The sequence below is a fragment of the Piliocolobus tephrosceles genome, chromosome 2 (assembly GCF_002776525.5).
Source record: "Piliocolobus tephrosceles isolate RC106 chromosome 2, ASM277652v3, whole genome shotgun sequence".
Classification (NCBI taxonomy): Eukaryota; Metazoa; Chordata; class Mammalia; order Primates; family Cercopithecidae; genus Piliocolobus; species Piliocolobus tephrosceles.
The window spans coordinates 179,649,730-179,675,599 of record NC_045435.1 but is presented as its reverse complement, the minus strand read 5'-3'; the positions used below and the strand labels follow the sequence as shown (position 1 = coordinate 179,675,599).

General features: G+C 35.8%; 1 protein-coding gene across 6 annotated transcripts in view; it reads left to right on the top strand.

Annotated features, from left to right (window-relative positions):
• Positions 1-25,870, top strand: part of CLASP2 (cytoplasmic linker associated protein 2) — a 233,029-nt gene that overhangs the window by 33,693 nt on the left and 173,466 nt on the right. For 4 of the 6 annotated variants that reach the window (XM_023214679.2, XM_023214680.2, XM_023214681.3 and 1 more), the window contains exons 6-7: positions 388-485; positions 15,183-15,253. In XM_023214679.2, coding sequence (XP_023070447.1) covers positions 388-485; positions 15,183-15,253 — 169 coding nt within the window. Of the gene's footprint in view, positions 1-387; positions 486-15,182; positions 15,254-19,091; positions 19,693-25,870 lie in introns of those variants that run through there. The other 2 variants (XM_023214684.2, XM_023214682.2) reach the window with 1 other exon arrangement.

Genomic DNA, 25,870 nt, shown 5'->3' with positions numbered 1-25,870 from the left:
TAGAGGCGGGGTTTCACCATGTTGGCCAGGCTGCTCTCAAACTCCTGATGTCGGTCAATCCACCCTCCTTGGCTTCCCAAAGTGCTGGGATTGCAGGCGTGAGCCCCCGCGCCCGGCCACAGATAGATTTTTAAAAAGCTTAATAAGTAACTTTTATTGACAAGTTTCTCAAATTTCTGTAAAATCATCTTTTAGTAGTTTTTTCTAGAAGTATCTTGGCAGGCCCTCTTGGGTTTTTACTGACGACAAGCCATATATGCAGGGGTTTAGAGGCATTAAAACCCACTTAGAGCTTCAAGTTGATCTATTAGTGTAATGTTACCTTGAAATGAAGTATTTTATTGTATCATATGTAAGTTTCTTAAAAAGTTCTGAATTCTTTGACAGGTGAGAGATGCTGCAATATTGGCTGTAGTGGAGATTTATAGACATGTGGGAGAAAAAGTGAGGATGGATCTTTATAAGAGAGGAATTCCCCCTGCTAGGTAAGTCTTGCTAAATTTGGTTCCTTTTTTTTCACCACTAGTTTTAAAAGTTTTCGTTTTGTTTATTTTATTTATTTATTTATTTATTTTTTTGAGATGGAGTCTCGCTCTTGTTGCCCAAGCTGGAGTGCGATGGCGTGATCTCGGCTCAATGCAACCTCTGACTTCTGGGTTCAAGTGATTCTCCTGCCTCAGCCTCCCGAGTAGCTGGGATTACAGGTGCATGCCACCATGCCTGGCTAAGTTTTTGTATTTTTAGTAGAGACAGGGTTTTTCCATGTTGGTCAGGCTCGTCTCGAACTCTCAACCTCAGGTGATCCACCCACCTCAGCCTCCCCAAGTGCTGGGATTACAGGCATGAGTCACTGCACCTGGCCTATTTTAATTTCTTTTTTTTTGAGACAGAGTCTTGCTCAGACTGCAGTACAATAGCGCGATCTTGGCTCACTGCAGCCTCTGCATCCTGGGCTCAAGTGATTACCCCATCTCAGCCTCCCGAGTAGCTGGAACTATGGGCACACACCACCACACCTGGCAAATTTTTTGCATTTTTAGTTGAGACAGGGTTTCATCATGTTGACCAGGTGGGTCTGGAACTCCTGACAAGTGTTCTGCCCGCCTCAGCTTCCTAAAGTGCTGGGATTAGGCGAGAGCCACTGTACCCAGCCTGTTTATTTTAAATAGGTTCAAATTTTTGAAATTTTTTTTGTTTCGTTTGTTTTTGAGACAGGGTCTGGCTCTGTTGCCTAGGCTGTAGTGCAGTGGTACAATCTCCGCTCACTGCAACCTCCACCTCCCGGGCTGAAGTCATCCTCTCACCTCAGCCTCCCAAGTAGCTGGGATAACAGACATGTGCCACCACGCCTGGCTACTTTCTGTATTTTTTGTAGAGATAGGGTTTCACCATGTTGCCTAGACCAGTCTTGAACTCCTGAGCTCAAGCGATCCTCCCGCCTCTGTCTCCCTGGGATTATAGATGTGAGCCACTGCAGCCAGCAGAAATGTTTTAAAATTCAAAAGATACAAAAGGATATATATGTTATCACCATTTAAAAAGTTCTTAAGATCCTATAATGTTTTTGCCATTGTTTTATTATATATTCATTTATTATTTAGTATGTAATTTTGTACTATTATCAGGTTATAATAGTCATTATTTGGGAGATGCTTGAGCAAGGATTTACTAAAAATATTAATTCATTCGTCAAGTAAATGCTTTAAAAGTATGTACTGTTGAAAGGTACTATACAACTTATTTGATAACAGAAACTGTATGAGAATCAGTTTTTTTTTTTTTTTTGAGACGGAGTCTCGCTCTTTCGCCCATTCTGGAGTGCAGTGGTGCAAGCTCCGCCTTCCGGGTTCACGCCATTCTCCTGCCTCAGCCTCCCGAGTAGCTGGGACTACAGGTGCCCACCACCACGCCTGGCTAATTTTTTTGTATTTTTAGTAGAGACGGTGTTTCACCGTGTTAACCAGGATGGTCTCGATCTCCTGACCTCGTGATCTGCCCGCCTCGGCCTCCCAAAGTGCTGGGATTACAGGCATGAGGCATCGCGCCCGGCCGAGAATCAGTTTTTTAAAAGCTTAATAAGTAACCAATTCTAGGGTTCTTACAATTGCAAAATGTTTTACAGCCAATTTCAGCAATAACCAAAGGAAGTTGACAATCTGTCCCACAATTAACATACGGGTAGACTGTAGCAGGGAATCTCAGCTCTTTGATACTCAGTCTCTCACACTCAAGAACTAACCGTTAAGTCCCTTCTATCCTTACTTCTAGCCAAACAACTGACAAATTAAAAAAAAAAAATTAGTCACTATTCTTAAAACCTACTCTTAAAACATGTTCAAATAAAAAAGAAATCAATAATATATCAGTAGTATGGCATCAGATTGCTAAAGGTCCTGCTGATAATCTTCTAGTGTATCAGAAAATATTTTTCAATGGCTTTTTTCTTTGTTACTTATCAGTTTATATACTTTTATTAAGGATATTCATATTGAAGTATTTTTTTTCTTCATAATGAAATTTTAAGGGGATTCACTAAAGGAATTTTTTTTAACTTTTTATTAGGGTATTTAGCATTTCAAACAAATACTAAAGGAGGTGGAATAAAATAATGAACCTTCATTTACCTATTACTGGGTTTGAACAATTATCAGTGTGTATCCAGTTTTTTATGTTATATCCTAAACTACTTACCCTTGTGCTGTATTATGTTGAAGCAAGTCCAAGTTGTGACATTTCACTTATAAATATTTCAATACATTTTTAAAAGAAAAAGTTTTTGTCAGTCACAACAACAATACCATCAGCACACTCTATTAAGTTTTTTTTTCATCTAATTCTATAATATCAAATATGTAGTTAGGGTTCAAATTTCCAGTCGTTTCATAAATACTGTAAGTGTGTGTCTTAATCTGTTTTGTGTTGCTGTAAAGGAATATCTGAGGCTGGGTAATTTATAAATAAAAGAGGTTTATTTGGCATGTGATTCTGGGGGCTGTACAAGAAGCATCGGGCCAGCATTTGCTAGGCTTACTGTTGAGGGCCTCTGACTGCTTCCACTCACGGGTGGAAAGCGATGAGGAGGCAGTGTTTGCAGAGATGACCTGGCCTGAGAGGAAGCTAGAGAACGAGAATCAGGCTCTTTATAACAACCAGCTCTCATGGGAACTAACCTAGGGAGAACTCATTCACTCCTCTTTGCCCCAGGGAGGACAGGACATTATTCATGAAGGATCCACACCCATGACCCAATCACCTTCCGTTAGGCTTGGAGATCAGATTTCAGCTTGAGGCTTGGAGGGATCAAATTCAAACCATAGTAATATGTATGTGCTTTTAACAGTTTGGTGAATCAGGGTCCAAATAAAGTCTGTATGTTACATTATGTTTTGTTAAGTCTTTTAAAACCTTTATGTACTCCAACACTCTTTTATCCTTGTGTTTTATTTGTTGAATAAGCTGACAGTTTATTCTGTGAAGTTTCCCCCATTCTGGAGTTTGCCAATTCTTTTCCTGTGATATGGTTTAACATATTATTTTCTCTTCATATCCTGTTACTGTGTAGTTAAATCTAGAGATTTCAACAGATATTTGTGGGAGGATGTCAGGAAGAGCAAGGCGACTTCATAGGTGGTGATGTGTTTTAGTATGATGTGTCTCATCATATTTGGTTGTCTCTCTTAGCAGTAGTTGTTTGCCAGTACCAATTATTTGCTGGTAATAAGATTGTGTCAGAAATAAGCTTTTTGTTGACTTGATCATCTATTCATTTTCTACTTCCAGGACTAACAAGAATTCCATTTGAGTAAATTCTACATCATTTTATGGATGAAAGAAAGAAGTGATGTTAACATATGTATTGTGTGTGTGTGTGTGTGTGTGTGTATACATATCTTTTCTAAATTTATGTTGAAATTATTTTATTCTTTTTTTTTTTTTTTTGAGATGGAGTCTTGCTCTGTCACCCAGGCTGGAGTGCAGTGGCGTGATCTCGGCCCACTGCAATCTCTGCCTCCCAGGTTCAAGCAATTCTCCTGCTTCAGCCTCCTGAGTAGCTGGGATTACAGGCATGTGCCACCACGCCCGGCTAATTTTTGTATTTTTAGTAGAGAGGGGGTTTCACCATGTTGGTCGGGCTGGTCTCAAACTCCTGACCTTGTGATCCGCCTGCCTCCATCTCCCAAAGTGCTGGGATTACAGGCATGAGCCACTGCACCCAGCTTTATTATTCTTAAATAGATTTTAATTTAATTTTTTTGAGACAGAGTCTCACTGCTGCCCAGGCTGGAGTGCAGTGGTGTGACCATGGTTCACTGCAGCCTCAACCTCTTGGTCCCAAGCAATCCTCCCACTTCAGCTTCCTGAGTAACTGGGACTACAGGTGCACACCACGGCACCTGGCTAATTTTTAAAATTTTTTTGTAGAGACGGTCTCCCTGTGTTGTTCAGGCTGGTCTTTAACTTCTGGGCTCAAATAATTCTCCTACCTCAGCCTCCCAAAGTTCTGGGATTATAGGCATGAACCACCATGCCTGGCTAGACTTTATTTTTAGAGCACTTTTTGGTTCACAGTAAAATTGAATGAAGGTACAGAGATTTCCTGTATACTCTGTGTCCCTATACATGCCTAGCCTCTCCCGTTCTCAGTATTCCTCAACAGAGTGGTACATTTGTTATAATTCATGAACCTACATTGACATATTATCACCCGAAGATTATAGTTTGCACTAGGGTTGACCCTTGGTGTTGTATATTTTATGGGTTTGGACAGATGTATAATGACATGTGTCCACTATTATAGTATCATACAGAATAGTTTTACTGCCTTAAAATCCATACTGTTTCACCTGTTTATTCCTCCCTCTGGCCTAACCCTTGGCAACATTCTTCTTTTTACTATCTCCATGTAGTTACATTCATACAGTATGTAGCTTTTTCAAATTGGCTTCTTTCACTTAGTAATACGTATTTTAAGTTTTCTCCATGTCTTTTCATGGCTTGATAGCTCATTTCTTTTTAGGGTTGAAAACTTTTCTATTATCTGGAATTACCACAGTTTTTCCATTCTACTGTGGGACATCTAATTTGCTTCCTAGTTTTGGCAATTATGAGCAAAACTGCTAAAAATGTGAGTTTGCAGGCTCTGTGTGGACATACATTTTGGTCTCCTTTGGGTAAATACCAAAGAATGCAATCACTGTATTGCATGGTAAGAGTAAGTTTAATTTTGTAAGAAGTTGCCAGACTGTCTTCCAAAGTGCTTGTACCATTTTGTATCCCACCAGCAGTGAAGGAGAGTTCCTGTTGCTTCACATTCTCACGAGGATTTGATCTTGTCAGTGTTTTGGGTTTTGGTCATTTTAACAAGTATTTGGTGGTATCTTGTTTTAATTTTGTATTTCCCTGATGACCTATGATTTGGAGTACTTTTTTGTATGCTTGTTTGCCATCTGTATATCTTCTCTGGTGAAATGTTTGTTCAGATCTTTTACCCCTATTTAAATTGGATTGTTAACTTTCTTATTGTTGAGTTTTAAGAGTTCTTTGTTCACTTTGGGAAGCAGTCCTTTAACAGATATGTCTTTTGCAAATATTTTCTCCCAGTCTGTGGCTTGTCTTCTTATTCTCTTGATAGTGTCTTTCAAAGAGAAGAAAGTTTTAATTTTAATGAAGTTCAGCTTATCAGTTACTTCTTTCATGGTTCATGCTTTTGGTGTTGTACGTAAAAAGTCATCACCAAGCCAAAGGTCATTTAGATTTTCTCCTATGTTATCTTCTAATCGTTTCATAGTTTTGCTTTTTGTATTCTGTGATCCATTTGAATTAATTTTGAGAAAGCATGTAGGTCTGTATCTAGATTGATGTTTTTGTGAATGTCCAGTTGTCCTAGCACAGTTTTTGAAAAAACTATCTTTTCTTCATTGTATTGACTTTGTCCCTTTTCCAAAGATCATTTTTATCATATTTATGTGGTTCTCTTTCTGGGCTCTCTATTCTGTTCCATCGATCCATTTGTCTCTTCTTTCACTAATACTATACTGCTCGTAGTTTTGTAAGTTAGGTAGCGTCAATCTTCCAACTTTGTTCTTTTCCTTTAATAGTGTGTTAGCTATTCTAGGTCTTTTGCCTCTCCCTGTAAATTTTAAAATTGCTTTGTTGTTATCCACAAAACAACTTGGCTGGAATATTGATTGGAATTGCATGGAATCCATAGATCAAGTTGGGAAGAACAGACATCTTGAAAATATCAAGCCTTCCTATCCATGACTGTGGAATATATCTCAATTTATTTCTTGTTTTTTGGTTTCTTGCATCAGAGCTTTGTACTTTTCCTCATAAAGTCTTACACTTACTTCGTTAGATTTATACCTTTATGTAGATCTGAATTTTTGATCTGTATCATTTTCCTTCTCTCTAAAGAACTTCTTTTTAACATTTCTTGCAAGCATTACTACTGGCAACAAATTCCTTCAATCTTTTTTTGAGAAAGTCTTTATTTCTTCTTTACTTTCAAAGGATAATATTACTGGGTATAGAATTCTAGATTGGTAGAAAAGAAAATCTAAAAAGAATTATAGATTAGTGTGTTTTTTCTCTCAACACTTTAAATATTTTATTTCACTTTCTTCTTGCTTGCACGAGGAGACATGAGATGTAGTTTTTATCTTGACTCCTCTATAGGTAGTGTTTTTTTCCCCTCTGGTGACTTCAGAAATTTTTTTCTTCATTTTTGATTTACTATAGTTTGAATATGATATGTGTAAGTGTAGTTCTTTTGTCATTTGTTCTGCTTGGTGTTCTCTGAGCTTCCTGGATCTGCGGTTTGGTATCTGACATTAATTTGGGGAAATTCTCAGTGATTATTGTTTCAAGTACTTTTTTTCAAATACTTTTTCTGTTCTTTCTTGTTCTATTATCCCCATTAACATGTATATTACACCTTTTATAGATGCCCCACAGTTTTTGGATAGTCGCTTCTGTTTTGTTTTCCAATCTCTTTTTTCCTTGCTTTTTCAGTTGTGGAGAATTCTACTGAGATTTCCTCAAGCTCAGAGATACAGCAGTGTGCAGTCTAGTAATAAGCCCAATAAGGACATTCTTTATTATTAAGTTTTTGATCTCCAGCTTTTTTATTTTTTATTTTTTTGGTACTTTGTTAGAATTTCTTTCTCTCTTACCCATCTATTTTCTTTTTTTCCTTTTTGGCATGCTGTCTACCTCATTCTTTGGAGCCCTTAGCATATTAATCATAGTTTAAAAAAAATTCCTGGTCTGGTAATTCCAACATATCTTCCATATCTGGGTCTGGTTCTGATACTTGCTCTCTGTTTTTCTTTTTTTTTTTTTTGTCTTTCATAATGCCATGTAATTTTTTTTTTAATAGTTGGACATGATATGACAGGTAAAAGGAACTACTTGAAACAGGCCTTTAGTAATGTGTTGGTAAGGTATGGGGTGGAGGAGGTGTTCTATAGTCCTATGAGTACGTCTGTTTTAGTGAGCCTGTGCCTCTGGATTGTGAACTTCACAAATGTTCCTTAAGTATTCCCCGCTCTCCCCTCACTTAGGTGGGACAGGATGGCTAGCTAGAGTGGGCTGGAATCATGTATTTCCCTTTTTTTGGTGTGGAAGGGTATAGTAGACTGGAGTTCGGGATTTCCATTTCTCCACTTGGAGAACTACAGCAGCAGCAGATGGGTGTTTTCCTAGGTCAGTTCGGCTCTGATAAAACCCCAGCAGGTTAAATCTAATTAAATAGTTTCACTTAAGGTCAGACATTGTTAAGGAGAACAGAATACTCACATATTTCAAATTGGTTCTTTTTTGGTTCTCCCTGCTGGAAACATGATAGGATTTTGCACTGGTACTCACTCTGAAAACTAAGTTGAACTCCTGGAGGTAAAACTCAAAAAATGTGGTCTCCCTCTGCACCATCATGACTGGGTCCCCTGGAGTTTTTAACTCCCAAGAGTTGTCCACTCTGAGCCTCCAGCAATTTGTTAACTACAGGTCAGGTTTTCCTACCCTGACACTGGTTTTCACAGAGGTTTCTACTGATGGGTTATGCTCTGGTAAGTTGTGATTCTCTGTTTTCATCTCTCCATCTCTTAATTTTTGGTGCAGCTGTTTGCCCTGTGACCTCCCTTTTCTTACAAATCTGAGAAGAGTTGTCGATTTTTTAGTTTGTTTAAGTTTTTACTTGTTGTTAGGGCAGAGTAGCAACTTTCCAAGCTTCTTACATATGGAAATCAGAGGGGGGAATTACTTTTTTAAAAAATATTTTAAATGTTTATTTTAAATGTTTATTCTGTAGGAACTCCATACAGAAAAGTGCACAAATCATTAGTATACAAATCTATAAATTATAACAAAATGAGTCCATGCATGTATCCACCATACAGATGAAGTAGAACATTACAACATCCCAGAAGCCACTTCAAATCCTTTTAAATGTTTACCTCTTCTCTTCCTAAAAGTAACCACAATCCTGACTTCTAACACCATAGTTTAGTTTTGACTGTTTCTGAATTTTATATTAATAGAATAATATACTTCTTTGTGTGTGCCTTCTTTCTGTTAAAAATTATGTTTTTTACGTGTGTGTGTGTGTGTGTGTGTGTGTGTGTGTGTTGGGTTGTTGCATCCAACTACAGTTGTTCATTTTGATAGCCTTATTGTTTTCCATTGTATGAATAGACTATACTTTATGAATTCAAACTGAAGATGGACATTTGCATTATTTTTGGTTTACGGTTTTTATAAGTATGCTGCTAATAACTTTCTCGTATATGCTTTTTGGTGTACATACTAATTCATTCTTTTGGAATATATCTTAGAGTAGAATTGCTATGTCAGAGGTGATGTTCACATTTAGTTGATATGGACAGTTTTCCAGAGTGGTGGTATTCCATTTATATTCTCACAGGTACTGTTGCAAGTTTCCATTATTCTACATATTCACCAATATTTTGTATTGTTAGGCTTATTTTTACTAATTTTAGGTTTTTAGCGGGTGTGGTGTTTCATTGTGGTCGTAACATGCATTTTTCTGATTACAAATAGAGAGGAGCATGATTTAATCTGTTTATCAGCCATTTGGATGTCTTTTGTAGTGTTCTTTTCAGGCCTCTTGCCCATTTTTTTTTTAATTGAGTTCTCTTTTTAAAAACTTGATTTGTAGAACTTTTTTGTATGTTCTGTGCACAAGCCATTGTCAACGCTATATGCTTCAAGTACCTTCTCTCTGTGACTTGCTTTTGTACTTTCTTGGTGATACCTTTTGATGTACATAAATTCTTAATTTTAAAGTAGTTCTTAGTCATTTTCTTTATGAGTAGAAATTTCTGTGCCCCGTTTATGAAATCTTTGCTTACCCTAATGTATGAAGACATTCTTGTATGTAATTGTCTTGAAAGTTTTATTCACATTTAGATCTATAATCCACTTGGATTTGTGTGTTTGTTTTTCGGCAAATACAATGATTAAAGACTTCAGGTAAAAAAAATTTTTCATGTGGATACTCACTTGACCCAGCACTACTTATTGAAAACATCTTTCTTCGTTTCTTATTTTGTTATAAATTAAGTGTGCATATATGTGCTTAGAATTTTTGCATCTATGCTCAAAATGACATTGACCTATAATTTTCCTTTCATCTTGATTTATATCTTTTGTTAGTAACGTTACTTGTTAGAGGAAGCTCTTTATTTGATTTTCCTCTCATCAGAGTTAACCTCATAGGGGTTTTATCATATGCAAGTAGCTAATACTTTAATGTTCTTACTGAAATAGGCCAATGACTTATTACCCCTAGCCGTTCTTACCATTTCTCCCTCCCCTAAGTCGGTAGTCACTTGGCAGATGAAGACTCTGAGACCCAGAGCAGTGACAGCTAGTCAGTAGGAGGTTGATGGCTTCCTGACACCCAGTCCATTGTTCTTTCTTCCGTGCTGTGCTTGTGTCATTCTCCCTGGTGATGCTTCTTTAGCAGGTAGTAGGCAATGGAGAAGGACTCTGTGTGGGTACCTGAGCTTTGCTTTTCAAACATGCAGTGTTTTCTATTCTTGATGCCTATGGCCTCATTATTTTATAGATAGTATTTTGAATCCTCAAAATAACAACACATATTAAACAGTTCTTAAACTTCTGTAAGTTAAAGCGTAGATTAATTTTGGTTTACACCTTTCTTCAGACTATCGTTCCACTATTTCCGTTTTTCCACTGCCATATATTCTCAAGAGTTTATACTGAATATTACATTCATTTGAAACAAGTATTCTTTTGTTATGGTGATCAAATTCTAACTTTAATTTTTAGAAGGGATAGTTTTCATTCTCAAATATTACTCCCTTTATAGTTTCCAAATTTTCTGTTGGATATAGCCCGCCAAGGTTAAAGTTTGTTTTTGCCCACTCTTAAATTTATATCAGAACCATTCTTCTTTGTTAGAACAACTAAACTTAAGTATGGTTCATAACGACATTAAGTCAAATAGTTTTTTTTTGTTTTTTTGTTTTTTTGTTTGAGTTGGAGTCTCGCGCTGTCACCCGAGCAGGAGTGCAATGGCATGATCTCAGCTCACTGCAGCTTTCGCCTCCTGGGTTCAAGCGATTCTCCTGCCTCAGCTTCCCAAGTGGTTGGGATTACAGGCCCCTGCCACCACACCCGGCTAATTTTTTGTACTTTTAGTAGAGATGGGGTTTCATTATGTTGGCCAGGCTGGTCTCGAATTCCTGACCTTGTGATTTGCCCACCTCAGCCTCCCAAAGTGCTGGGATTACAGGTGTGGAGCACTGCGCCCAGTGAAGTCAAATAGTTTTAAAATAATAATTAAACAATTTTTTTCTATCAAATATATTTTAAAAGGTAAGTTCTGATAGTATGATCCTAGCATAACACTAGATACAGATCATTGGAACTATACTGAAGTAAACTTGTATTTTTGGTCTGTTGATTTTTGTCAAAGATGCCAAGACCATTCAATAGGGCAGGAAAGAATGGTCTTTTCAACAATGGTGCTTTATAAACTGGATATCCCCATGCAAAAGAATGAATTTGGAACTCTTCCTCACTCCACACCCAAAAATTAACTCAAAATGGATTATAGAACCAAATGTAAGAGCCAAAATAATAAAACTCTTAGAAAGCACTAGGCAATGGTTTCTTAGATATAACACCAAAACACAAGCAACCAATGGAAAAAAATAGATAAATTGGATATCACCAAAATTAGAAACTTATGCTTCAAGGAACGCCATCAAGAAAGTAAAAGAAAACCCATATTATGGGAGTAAATACTTGCAAATCAATTTTTTTTTTTTTTTGGATAGTCTCACTCTGTCACCCAGGCTGGAGTGCATTGACACGATCTTGGGCTCACTGCAACCTCCACCTCCCTTCAAGCAATATTCCTACCTCAGCCTCCTGAGTGGCTGGGATTATAGTTGCATACAACCATACCCGGCCACGTTTTGTGTTTTCAGTACTGATGGGGTTTCACCATGTTGACCAGGCTGGTCTTGAACCTTTGACCTCAAGTGATCCTCCTGCCTCGGCCTCCCAAAGTGCTGGGATTACAGGCATGAGCCACTGTACCTGGCCGAAATCAAATATAAGACACATATCTTGACTATTATAAAGGGCTCTTTACAACTCAATAGTAAAAGGACAGATAACCCAATTTTTAAAACAGACAAAATATTTGAATTTCTTCAAAAAGAGTGTACAGATGGCAATAGCACATAAAAAGATGTTTAACACCATTTAACCATGAGGAAAATACAGATCAAAACTATTATACACCCCCAGGATGACTAAAATAAAAAATGATAGACAAATAAAAATTAATAGACAATAACAAGTATTGGTGAGGGTGTAGAGCAATTGGAACCCTCATACATTGCTATTGGGAATGTAAAATGGTGCGGTAACTTTGGAAACAGTTTGTAATTCCTCAAAATGTCAAACATAGAATTATCTACAACCTAGTAATTCCATTCCTAGCTATATATGCAAGTGATATGAAAACATTCCTCACAAAAACCTACACACAGGTGTTCATAACACCATTATTTGCAATAGCCAAAAAATAGAGACACCCCACATCTGCATATGTCCATTACTTGGTGAATGGATAAACAAAATGTAGTAAATCCATACAATGGAATATTATTTGGTCATAACAGGGATGACTGATACATCATGCATCAACCTTGAAAACATTCATGAAAGAAGCCAGTCACAAAAGGCCACATATTGTATAATTCCATTTATATGAAATGGCCAGATATGGCAACTCATAGGCTAGATATAATCTTTAGGGAAAGGAAGTAAATTAGTGTTTGCCTAGGACTGGAGAGATCAGGGTAAATGGGGAAGGATTGCTAATGGGTATGTGGTTATTTTTTGGGGTGATGAAAATGTTCTAAAATGGATTATTTGGTTGCACAACTCTGCAGATATACAAAAAATCATTATATTGTACACTTTAAAGAGGCAAAGTGTGTGATATTGAATACTATCTCAATAATACTGTTATTTTAAAAGGATAAAGTCTGAGATACCTAATTGTCGCTTTCATGTTATACTTGGGATTTATTATTCTTATTCTAAACTTTTAAGTCTGGACTTTGGTTAGAGTTACTTTTCTAATTCTGTCCTCCTTACCCTATGAATCAGAACCTCCTAATGCTTTACTGGCCTCTATCCTTATCCTAAGTCAGAACCTTCCTAGAGCTTTGTAGGCCTCCTAAATTGTGTTTATAATCTTTTGGACAATCCAGTCTCTGTTGTATTTTTCTTCCATTGAATTTCCTAATTTCTTCCCCTGAATTACTTAAAATATCTTAGGCTGTTCTTTCTGCTCTTAAATTATTTCTTCCTTTTTCCACCAAATTATATGTACAGTAATCATCTATTATAAATGCGTTTGTTTTTCTAAAATAAGTGTATAGAGTTTAATGATGGGGTTGGAGGAATTCTGTGAGGGCCACGTAGAAAATTATACTGTGTTTGTTGTTTTGTTTACTTTAAAGATAAGTTATGAATTTATCCTTTATAAAATTTTGAACAGGTGACTAAAATATTTCTAATAAATACCAAACAAAAGTCAGATGTTAATTTTACTTGAAAGTTGGTAAAGTGAGAAGCATTAGAAGGAAAGAGTGACTGAGAAGAGAGAGTACAACAGTCACAGGAAGAGTGTATAGAGTAACTGAAGAACTGGCAGCAAGGTTAATGCTGTTAGGTAATCATCTCTCTGTGTCTATCTTAGCCCAACTCAGTCCCAAAAGACCTTTGGGTGATACCTTCTACTCTGACCGCTTTTTCTTCCTTTCCCCTCCCCTCCTCTGTCCCATATTCCTATTGTATTTGCCTACTATTTCATTTGACCCCTCTTCCACTAAAGCTGCTTACATCTAGATTCCTGTCTCCATATATTACCTGCCTTACCTTAATTCCTTGCCAGCCCACTTCTCAGCTTTCTGTCCTAAATTTTCTACTCCTGTTCTTCTATTCTGTAGCCAAATGTTATGCCCCTTCATGTCTTGTTCTGCTTTTTCTCAAACAGCACTCCGAAATCCTCTCCTTTCTTTTTTCTGAGACAAAAGCTCGCTCTGTCACCCAGGCTGGAGTTTGCAGTGTCAGGATCTCGGCTCACTGCAACTTCCGTCTCCCAGGTTCAAGTGATTCTTGTGCCTCAGCCTCCCTAGTAGCTGGTACTACAGATATGTGCCACCACACCCAGCTGATTTTTGTATTTTTAGTAGGGATGTGTGTTTTGCCATGTTGGCCAGGCTAGTCTTGAACTCCTGAGCTCAGGTGATCTGCCCTGGTTGACCTCCCAAAGTGCTGGGATTATAGGCATGAGCCACCATGCCCGGCCTCCTTTCTGAGGTTCCAGCCACCAATTCCAATGCTTCCTTCTATCTCATGTCCACCTCTTGTGTGTGGGCAACCTGCTTGGTGTCTGTCCAGCCCTCCAGAATATACTACTCTGTAGGATAAAGAAACCTGTGTCTTTGAAGTGAAATGCTTTCAGATATGTAAATAGTTGTATTTGTTGAATTTACTGGAAGTAGGAGGTAATGTTAAGGTTTAGAAATCCTATTATAATGAATTCTTAGAGGAGATTTCAACTAAAAAATTTTTTTAGTTAGTCCTTATTGAAATAAGCCAGTGATTTATTGAAAAAAGTACCTGTATCTTGAATTTACTGGTAAGAAATGACCATAGTGAGGACCAAGGCTTAAGTAAGGTTATTAGGAAATGAAATTGTGACAGATATATATGGGTAAGTCAGTGAAGAACATTTGGCAACTAAAGGCAATATGACAGTGACCCTCCTCCCTTCCCCAGTTCTCTAAGTCACAAATTTAAGAATGAATCATAGCGCAATATATTGGAAAAGGAAAGAAAAGCAAACTAAAAAAAAAGGGCTATCAGTGAAGAAAATTTTCTTCACTCTGAAGCAAATTTGTATATGAATATAAAAGTATCAGAAAGGGTACAGTTAATACATTCTGTGAATGATAGAAATGTGGTTTTTTTCTTTGTTCCTGTTTATATTTCCTAATTTTCTTTTATAATGAATGGACATCACTTTTGTAATAAACACATTTTTAACTAAGAAAAGTGATAGCAGAAGTGCAGAAAGTAATTATCCTGAATATAAAATTAGAAGCACCAGTGGAATTGGTGTTGTATGAAAATAGTCATGTGAAACAGAGAAAGCATCAGATTATCAGTGATATTAGCCATCTCTTTAGTTTTTGATATTTGATATTTTGTTGTTTTTGTTTACCTTAAGTTACTTTGGCATGATTTTTATGTGCTTTTAAAAGATGTCTTGGTGACTGAGTAGACTTATTATGAGGTTGAAACTAGAATATTTTTTATTGATTTGGAGAATTGATTTTATGATGAAACATGAGAAACTGCTTTGTGTAAAAATTGTCTTTTCACAAACATACCTGCAAATATGTAGTCCTAGCTATATTTGACTTCTTTCAACTGAAGAGAGATGGGTTTTGTGTCTTTTTTCAGTGATTTAATTGTGAAAGAGAGTTGTATAGAAAACTAGCTGAATCCCTACAATTGTTTTTTCTAAGGGAATGGTGAAAGAAATTGTTTCTATTTGATCTATATGTTAAAAAAAACAAACACAATTTATTCTTTATTCCCAGATTAGAAATGATATTTGCCAAATTTGATGAAGTGCAAAGTTCAGGCGGTATGATTTTGAGTGTCTGCAAAGGTAAGAGTAATTAAGCTCTCAAATATTTCTAAGACTATTTAGCAAAGTTTTAGGCACTAAAATGTATTATATTACTGATTCAAAAGAGTTGATTTTGTGGCCTGAAAACTTAGTTGGTATATTATAACAAAATATTTACATCCTGCTGACAATTATCCATCCTCTGATTCTTTTGGAGTGAGTGAAAATTTAATAGTGTGTCAGCTGTATAAAATGATGCTATCCTGTTTTTTTTTTTTTTTTTTTTAGGTGATACTGCCTTATTTTTTGTGTCTTCTGGGTCGAGGTACGATGACCCTCGTGCCCTCCATTTTCTATGCATAAAATGTGTTTTTATACCTAGAATAATTGTTTTATTTAGTTGTCTTTAACAGAAATTGTGGGGTTGATGGGTTCTGTGTATAGACTATCTGGGATGATACTGATCAAGAGACTCATACACAGGAACTTCACTAGCATAATCACCTTGGGCTTCTTAAGTAGAATGAGACCAAGTTGGAATTCAGGGACGTTTGGAGTTAATATCTGGTATTGACTTGATTTTTGTGGTTCCTCTTCTTTTTGTAAAGTTGATAAATTATGTTTAGCTTTGTTGGGTAGCATTTGCTTACACTTGAGACTTTAAATATTAATTACCCATATATGTAAAGAATGTATTCTGTTTCCCAAGATAATATAGGTTGTTTTTCCACCTAGTAGTTTCATATTTAAGAGAGTGTGGTTAATTTAGTAATATAAATGATGTTGGAGTAAAAATTTGGTGTGTGAATTTATTGTCAAATAATAGGAAAACTAGTTACTCATATAGTTTAGTTACTATTCTTTGGGTTAAACCGAGACTGAGGATGTGTTACAGGAAGTCAGATGGAGTGAGCGAGTGTTAGAAAGAATGTGTTTACCCACATCTAAACTTAGTTCCAGAAGCATAAATTGACTTCAGTGCTACCAGTCCTCACCTTGAATGCCAGAAGATTCTCACTTCACTTCTCTGAATAGAAAGTGTTTTAAGTACCTTCTCCTTATTTTTCTAGCAGTTACCTCTGTCAATTTCTATAGAAACCAGAAACAGTAGGAAGAGATTAGACAAGATCCTTGAACTTGTGTGTTTTCATAACATGATCGTTTGTGTATTTCAGACTAAGTAGTTACAACTCTAAGGGAAAAAAAGTAGAATACTTTTAAAATCTAAGGTATTCATTGTTTGGGTGTGGTTTATTTAGAAAGCACTGTTATTCTTGTATTTTGTGACATTATTTCTGTTACCTTCAAAATAGAGCTTTTTTGTTTCTTGTTCTTTAGTTCCCATTCCTTTTTCTATTGTTTATCACTCCATAAACAGGGAGGTTCGGAGTTAGTCTCTGGCATTTATTTTTTTTTGAAGAAGACTTCAATGATTGTTTGCATTGACAATTACAGTCTAAATATTGCAACTATGGTCAAATGTGAAAGTTAAAGTCTATATTGATCATAATGTTTTTGATGATAATATGCTGTCATTGAAAAATTCCTTAATGAATTAATTAACAAGAAGATGCTAGAAGAAGGAAACTTATTTATCATGTTGGAAAATCCCAGGGCCCAGGCCTCCTCTTTCCTGTTTTTATTCTCTTTCTTAGTGATCCAAACCCGCCCAAAGGCTTTACATGATAACTCTTTGCTAATGATTCCCAGTATGTAGTTCCAGCCATCGTTCATCTCCCCTTTGGGTTAGGTCTAGACTTGGTAGCCTCTGGCCTTGATGACATTCCCACTTGGCTGCCTAATAGGCATTTCAACTTACTATGTCCAAAAATGAAACCTGTTATCTTTTCTTGCCCCTCAGATCTGTTCCTTCTCCAGTCTTAGCCATTTTAGTCAGTGGCACCATCATCAGCTCAAGCTAGAAACCTGACTTGATTTCCTATTCTAACTGATCAAACATTTCTACTTCTGAAATACTAACATATTCCAAATTTGCTTATTTTTTCCATCTCCACTGCTAATATCCTCTCTAAATCTCCTTTAGCTTTTGCCTGGACTACTTCTGTAGACTTCTGTTTCATGTTTGCCCCCAGGAATCCATTTGCTACTGAGAAATCATAGGGATCTTCTTAAAATGTAAATTAGATAATGTCACAACAGGAAGAAGATAATGAAATTTCTCCCCTTAAGGAACCTGTAATCTAGTGATGGAGATAGATCATAAACAAGTAAACCAATGGATATACAATGTGGTTACAGTTGGTAATGGAGGAAATATAACTACGCCTTGTTTAATGAGTTTAAATTATTCGTAAATACCCTGTGCCATGTGAAAGACCATTAGATGAAAAAATTATTTTCACCAGTATTGATGAGAAAAATTATGGTGTGTTTTATCCCAGCCCATGATACTTGAGTTGTTTTCCCAGGTAGAAAAATATATCAATTGAATACTGCAAACAAATTTTTATAAGTAACAATTTGAAGGGAAGTTGTACATAAAGTAATATCATGGAGTTTAATTCAACTTCTTCTTTATTTCTGCACAGTTTTTCCCCACAAAATTTTCAGGCCTTTGTTGATTCATTTTTATTGCACACTAAAACTAAAACTGTAAATAAAGTGATAGAAACAGGAAAACATTTTAGGAGAGAGTAAAAGCTCAGCATGAAATCTTGTGGAAATAGTTCATGCACACAAAGAGCTGTTGAAGATACTACCTTTTCTCTCCCTCACTTGGTGTTATTTATGCAAAATAAATTATTTTGGGTCCAAACATGGCACGCAATTCAAATTTGTTCCACTTGATATTCTGTGACCAGAAACTATTATGGTAAACAAAATTTTTTGGTGTGCCTGCCTGAAACCATAATAATGAAACATCACACATCTTACAGCATATTGATTTAGAATGTTTTATGATGGAAAAAAGTCATTTTACTAAATACAAGAAGCCAAAGGATTTGTTGTAAAGGTGCTACAACTTTTTTATAGCTAACAGTTGTCATCTGAACAGTCATTAAATGAGCTATAGAGTATTTGATGGTTTTTTGAACTCAACTTGTCATTTAAAAGTTAGGCAGAGTCCCTAAGTGCAGTAGAATTAGCTCTGCTATTAGAAGAAAACCGGACTTAAAATCTGTCAGATTGTGACTAGAAGGAGGGAACACCAGCCCTGTAGGAAAGAAAAGACTGAAAGTTGGAGGTCCCCTGCAATTATGGCAGACTATGGTGTCGTTATGGAGCTTTCTAGACAGTCTCCTGCACAAACCAAGGATGTAAACACTAACAGTGTTGGTGGCTGTAATTGCAAATCCTTTTCTCTTTCACCGTGAAAAAAACTATGCATAATTATTATTTGTCGAGTGTGTGTGTAGGACCTAATACAGTCTTGGCCATGCAATCCTTGTAAAGTATTTTCTGGCTTCTCTGTTTGAAACAGTTGCTAGGAAAAGAATTGTTCTTGGAGGCTGGCAATAAAATAAAGCCTGGAAATGAGGCTGTGAAATTACCTTAATATTTGGCTTCTATGAGTCAATAAGATAACTTCCAGTCTAGTTTTGTATATTTTTATAACATACCCTTTGGTGAAAAGCAAAGCAGCTCTTTTCTTTGGTTGATTTTTAAAATGTATCTGTTTGTGACCATGAGCTCCAGGACCTTCCTTCATAGCTTGACAATGTGCTGATGGTTCTGCAGCTTGGATAGAGGGTGCTTTGCGCCGCTGCAGCTGCGCATTGGCTAGTTTCTGTCTCCACCAGAAGCAAGCTTTGTTCCGTGTGGCCCTGCTGTCCGCACACAGAGCGGCCTTTGATGGGCTGCCTTTGACGTGATTTGTTTACGGCAGCCAGAAATGCTTCCTGCATAATGAGAGCAGTTAATCATGGAAACTGGGCTATTCCTGTTTGTGCACTTCTAGCTGTCTTCTGTTGTAAATATTAAAAGGTAACGACAAAAGGATGAAAACCTTTTTAAAAAGGCGCAAATCAGTTAATCCATCAGATCATGTGATTGCTACTGATTACATGGATATCTTTAGGGAAGCAGAAAATGATTGCTGAACACATGCCTTGTGTTTTGATGATTGCATTAAAAGTCCCCCAGCGGGATGGCATTTATTGGCTCTCAGAGCTTTTCTTAGATTAAATTTCAGGCAGCCAGTACAAGGAGAAACATCATAACCTGTATCCAACAGCATATGTGCAGCTAAAGAATAATCTTAATCAAGTCCTTCTAAGCTCTGCTAAATAAACGAGGGTTTTCAGCAAGACCCCAGACTTTTATTTTGAAGTGGAGTAGCAGCTGTTGGCTATTGCGGTGCAGAGCTGCAGCGAGGCCTGGGTCACACAGTGCTCCGGGTGTCTGCAGGCTGCAGGCCGAGCCCAGTGGCGCAGGCACTGAGCTGTAGTTATTTGCTGTGCTATTTGACCTCTTGGTTTGAGAGAGCTCCCTGGACCATCTAATGGCTATGGGAGATGGTGAGTAAGATTTATTTTTCTTCTTTTGCTTGTATTATACACTTCCTTTTAAGGTGACGATCATTTGCTGTGTAAGAAATATATTTCTCCCTAAAGAATGAAGGACACTTGTGTGTTTGTGTGTGTGTGTGTACACTTGTGTGTGCATTTATGCATGTGTGTGCATGTCGTTTGACATCTTTTTTCACTTGATGTATCTGTGTGGGATCTGGCAAGTATAAGGTGACAATTTACCTTGTAACCCAAGCAAGCTTCAGTCTTGGTGGTAGATACGAAGGGATATTCGAAGAAGCGTGGAATATGTGCAGAAGCTTAGAGGAAGAACACTGCCTTTGGAGGAATGACAAATTTTGGCAGGAAGATTTGACTAGCTAGCTTGATATCCTTCCTGTTATATTTGATAGAAGTAGAATTATGTGGAAGTAAAATATTTAAGGAAGCAAAATGGCTTGCTATGGGCATTATTTTAATTCATATGATTGTTAATTGTCAGTGTCCCTAGTAAACACTTTTCTAGAAAATATTTAACCTTTTAAGATGCACAGGGTGTAATTTGATTAAAAATAGATTTTTGCCAGTGTTTCAGTTTGGTAAGAATAATTTTAAAAACACATTATTTCTATAATGCCTAATAGTTCTCCAAAGCACTTTTGTATACTTGATATATATTAACTCCTCAGGTATGAACAACTCTATGAAGTGTTCAGAGTATTTTGGTATTTCCATCTTACAGATTGGGAAACTGAGACCTGCTGAGACAATATGTCCCAGATCCAGGCACAGAAAGCAAACCAGAACCAAATCTAGGGTCCCAAATGTGCATTTGGTATTTTCCATTATAACACTATTGAGCTTTTTTTCTTTTTCTGTTACACCTTTTTTTGTTATGAGGCCTAGAGATACACTTTATAATCACATCAACATCACAGATATGTATGAAGGGAAATCTGAGGTTCCTCAAAAATGTTTTGAGTGTTTTTTTGCTAGGTTCTTAAGGAAGACTGTTCCATATCTGGAGGTTTTAGCTCTTAACAGTTTCAGCCTTCTTTGACTATGTATGTAGTGAACTCTTCTAAAAAGTAATCCCCTAGGGGCTATGAGGGATAGGATGCAAATGTATCAAAATGATGGTATTGGTAGACAGTCATTTCAACTATTATGTACATTTAAATGGAAATCTGATAGAAAATTTGGTTTGACATCTTGTCATGATTTATTCAAAGAATTTATGTAACCATTTTATATGATCTTAATGGAAATAAATGAGAAAACAATTTTTCAACTATCAATTTTTAAGACAAAAGCAGGATTAACAAATAAGTTCTCATATACTTAAGGGCATTGCCAAGTTTCTCCCTTTTTTAAAAAAAAAAAACCTAATTTGTAGATAACTCTAAATGTTGCATTTGGTGTAGGCCATATCCAGATTTTACTGTCTTTCTTAAACATTTTAGGTTCAGTGGTTATAGTTTTATGTTTACTTTGTTTTTCTTTTTTCAGATAATAACATTTGGACTGTTTAGGAATATATTGATTATTTTTTTAAAAAGTAACCTCTGATGAAGATGAGAGGATAACATTTCAGCTAATTCTCTTCTATAAAAATGCATACCTGTATAAAAAATTTAAACAATAAAGATATGTATATAGTAATAGGCTATCTTGGAATTTATATACTTCTTAACAGTTTGATATATACTCCTGCATATTAGTCTTTGTCACATCCAATGCACATACACTATACCAGAGTCATGTAAACATATAAAACATGAACATATAAAACAAGTGGATTATACTGCCCCTACCTGATGTTTTTTGTTTATTTTAATTATGAACTTAATATACAATGTCATTGCCCTTTCAAAATTCAAACAATGAAAATAAAGCAAAAATCCCTTCAAAACCACCTTCAAGACCTGATCCCGGGTATAAACAGAGGAGAACACTTTTATTAATATGGAGCATTTCATTTTCTACCTGTTACTGTGCCTTTACATACATATTAAGTATCAAAGTATATGGTTTTGCTTTGACTGTGTTTACATAAATGATACCATTCTGAATGTAATTTTGCCATTTGCTATGTTTACTCAGTATGGGATGGAGCTTTTTAAAAAAATACCATTGTGTTATTCTGCATCATTTTTTTAAATGGTTCATAATATTCTATAGTATGGACATATCATAACCATTTTGTCTTCTATGGAAATTTATTTACTATATATAATTTTTCTAAATGGTTCTGAAATAAGCACCTTTGTACAAACCACATGTGTTTGTGTATACACACACGTGTATATATTTCTTAAAATAGTCTGGACGTGGAATTTCTGAATCAAAGTTTTCATTCATTTTAGAATTGTGTTAGGTATAGCTAATTTGCTCCAAAAGAGGCTAAAGCCACACATACACTCCCACCAGTAGTGCCTGCTGTCCTACATTCTTTTCAGTTCTGGTTATTATTAAAATTTGCCTATCAGATGGTTGAAAAATATCTCGCCCTGTATAAACATTTATGGTTTCTGATAAGATTGATCATCTTCATATGTTTGGTTATTTATATTTCCTTTTCGGTAGATGCCTTTCAGCATCGTAGCCAACTTTTTGGTTGTTGTTTGTCTATACTTGCTTTTTATATATTCCAGTTATTAATCTATTATCTATTGAATATGTGATGTAAGCTTAACTTCAAGACCATGTGAAAGATTTCATTAGCAGTTTTATTTCTAGGCAAACTTGGATTTGTGAAGCACTATAATGGCTTTCACTTAAGAGTAGGGGGTGGGTTTGGGGGGCTTTTCAATTTAGTTGTCCTCAGCCCTTACCCATGACTATTAAACCAAGCAGTCATGTAATCATGCAGTAGCTCTGGTCAGTCAAACCAGATAGAGTTAAAAACCTGTAGGATTATTATGTGGTGCTGAGCCCTGCAGTCTGCCTCAAAAAGCAGGCAAGAGGAATTTGGCCTTTTGTTGTTATGCTGCAGAGTGGCTGGAAAGAAGTAAGGTTTTGTTGTAAATAGATTGTTTCTAAACTTTTAACATTTCAACACAATCTATTATTCCAAAAATGAGTTTTTAAAAATATATGTACAAGTGATGATATAACCATGACTTTCTAGAGACTAGCCTTCTGGGACTACATCAAACTAATATATAACTTGGTGTATATATATACACACACACACACACACACACATATATATAACTTGATTTTTACACATATATATAGCTTGGTGTATATATATACACACATATATATAACTTGGTGTGTGTGTGTATATATATATATAACTTGATCTACAATTGTTTATAGAATAGCAAGAAATTAATACTAAATAGATCTCTCTTCTATGCTGTTGAATATTCTTTGTGATACATTAGGATTGGGTAATTTAAATTAATGAAAGAAAGCAACTGTTTGACTTACTGGCAGGAAGGCTAACTTTTCTTGTGGGAACATTGATAGAGGGAAAAGAAGTCTGTAAGTGAAAAAGTAAATTACAAGGGACAGAAGACTGGGCATTAGCAGTAATACAGGCAGTAAGTAGCAGGCACTAAGATTGAAAATAGACAATGACTAAAATAAAGCCACCCTATAGTACCTTCCTGCTGTAGCCATTGAAGGTGTTGTACAACCATCCTGTGTTTTAGGTCTGTGTTAAGGGCATCTAAGTGCATATACTTTACCTTTGAATAAATAGTATCCTTCTAAGGCAGTCTCATTTATCCCGTTGGGTGCAGGAGGTTGGGCACCAATAGTAACATATCCTCAAACCTGATGTTGCTAATAAACTTGAATCTTCAAGAAAAGGTTTACATATTTTCTTTGTACATATAGAATAGTACAATTGATGTTCTTACAGCTGCAATAGTCTAACCTGTCTTGAAAATTTAAGTACTTGAAATGACTAAATTTTGTAAAGGTTCTAAGTAAACCTTATTCTGAGCCTCATTTGTTATTTAGTTAGATGTTATGGCCATTATAGCATGTGTTATTTAATTTCATTAATACCAAATAATGGTTTAAATTGTGATTGTCTCTTTACTTCACTGGACTGTTTAAAGTCTTGAATTTTTAAAGGACCCCATTTAAATAAAAGGGCAAAAGTCTTCAAATATATTTTTAACTAGTCAGATATATCTACCTAGAAATTTCAAGATATTTTATCAAATATCATGGCCTCTATTCCGCTTTGTATAGAACTGACTTTCTTGTAAATAAATAGTTAACTTAACTAAGGTTGTGCTGCTGAGAATACTGCATCTTCATGTGAATATTAAAATATAGCCAATTGTCTTATTTTTGAAGTGCTTGGATTTTCAATTTCTAATAATTTTACTAAAGTTTTTCATTTTAGTTTAGATTGAAGATGTTTTAAATTTTTACTATTTGATTCTTTTACTTCTGAAAGCTTGTGATTTTCTTTAGCTGTGGGAAGCTTTCTCCTATTATTTTTTCGTAAGTTTTTCCCCTTTATTAGTTTAGTCTTTTCTTACCTAACTATTATTCAGATACTGAACTTTCTGGGTTGATCTTCTGTCTTCTATGTTTTGTCTTCACTTTCCAGTTTTATGTCTTTCTCTTATCCTATATTCTGGGAGATATCCTTGACTTTCTTACCCAATCCTTCTATTAAATTTTAACTTTGACAAACAGAAGTTTAAATGTGTCTAAGAACTTGCTTTTTCCTTTTTCCGTGGTTCCATTTCCACAAAATCCTGTGTGTGTGTGCACACATGTGCACATTTGTGTGTAAAATGTTGTGCTCCCTGAATCGGGGATGAGAAAGAGTTTAATAAAACTGTTCCATAGATTTTCATTTGCTCCTTGTGCTCATCCCTGTACTTTCTGGCTTAGAAATAGTCACTTCTCTGTTATTCTGCAAGGTAAATAAATTTTCTGCTGTTTTAGCTTCTGAGAATCACAAGTTGTGGCTTTACTGTGGTGTTAATGGTGTTATTCTTCAGTAGCTGTTCGTTCTTTTTTTTCTTGACAGTTCAGAGCAAAAGGAATGTGCATTCTTTTTATTTGCATCTTTTCAGAATTCATTGTGATCTTTTAGATGCTGATTTCACATATTCCACCTTCATCTCATTTTCTTTACCTTTTTGAGTTATTTTATTGGGATTCCACTGCAGGATTTTAAACAAGGGAGTAAAGTGATTAAAATTATTATAATTTTTAATGAAGCATTTCAAACATACCCAGAAATAGAGAGTATTATAATGAACTTCCATTACTACTCATCATCCAGTTTCAAGAATTTATCAATACATGACTAATATTTATTCATCTATATCCCTACCCTATCTTTTCCCAGCCGTAGTATTCTGCTGGACTGAGATGTGTGTGTATGTGCACATGATACTCATCATGTATATCAAATAAAATGTCTTTTAGAAAGACAGTTACAATACCAGTGTCACACCTAAAAGTTTAACCCTTAGTGTCAAATAATATGTTCACATTTTCTCAATTGTTTTATAAATATCTTTTTGCAGATTGTTTTGAATCAGTATTTGAAGAAGGTTTACCATTGCAATTGGTTGATGTACCTCTTAAGGCTCTATTCATCTATAGGATTTATCTCACTTTTTTCTCCTCTTGCCATTATTTACTGAAGAAAAAAAATGTGTTAAATATTCTTCCTGCACACTAGATTTTTTTATTGTGTTGTATGGTGCTTTTACATTTCTGCTTTTTAATGTTTATCTCCTGTATTTCCTCAAAATTGAAAATTTTTCTAATGACTTGATCAGAATCAAGTCTAATTTATTAGAGTGGGGTTGGTACATGTTTTCATGTGTGATATTTTGGATTTCTGTCAGAAGGGATACACTGTCTGATTGTCTTTCTTTGTGATGCTGATATTGAACTGTGAGTTTAGGTGTGATCAGCCTGATCCATCCTTTGTACAGTTCCCCCTCAGCCTTTCATTTAGTGATTTTGGCAGGCATTGATCCCAATTGCTTTTTTAGAGGATTATATTGTCTACTTTGTGGTTTGGAAGGAAGTCAAAAATAGAAGCAAGGAGACCAGTTAATAGACTGTGGTAGTAATGTAGGCAGAGACAATACTGGTGTGGCCTTAGATTAGGAGTGGCAGCAGAGGTAAAGAGAAATAGGTGGATTTAAGCACGAGAACTGTTGGTAGATGATCTCTGTGGGTCAAAGGA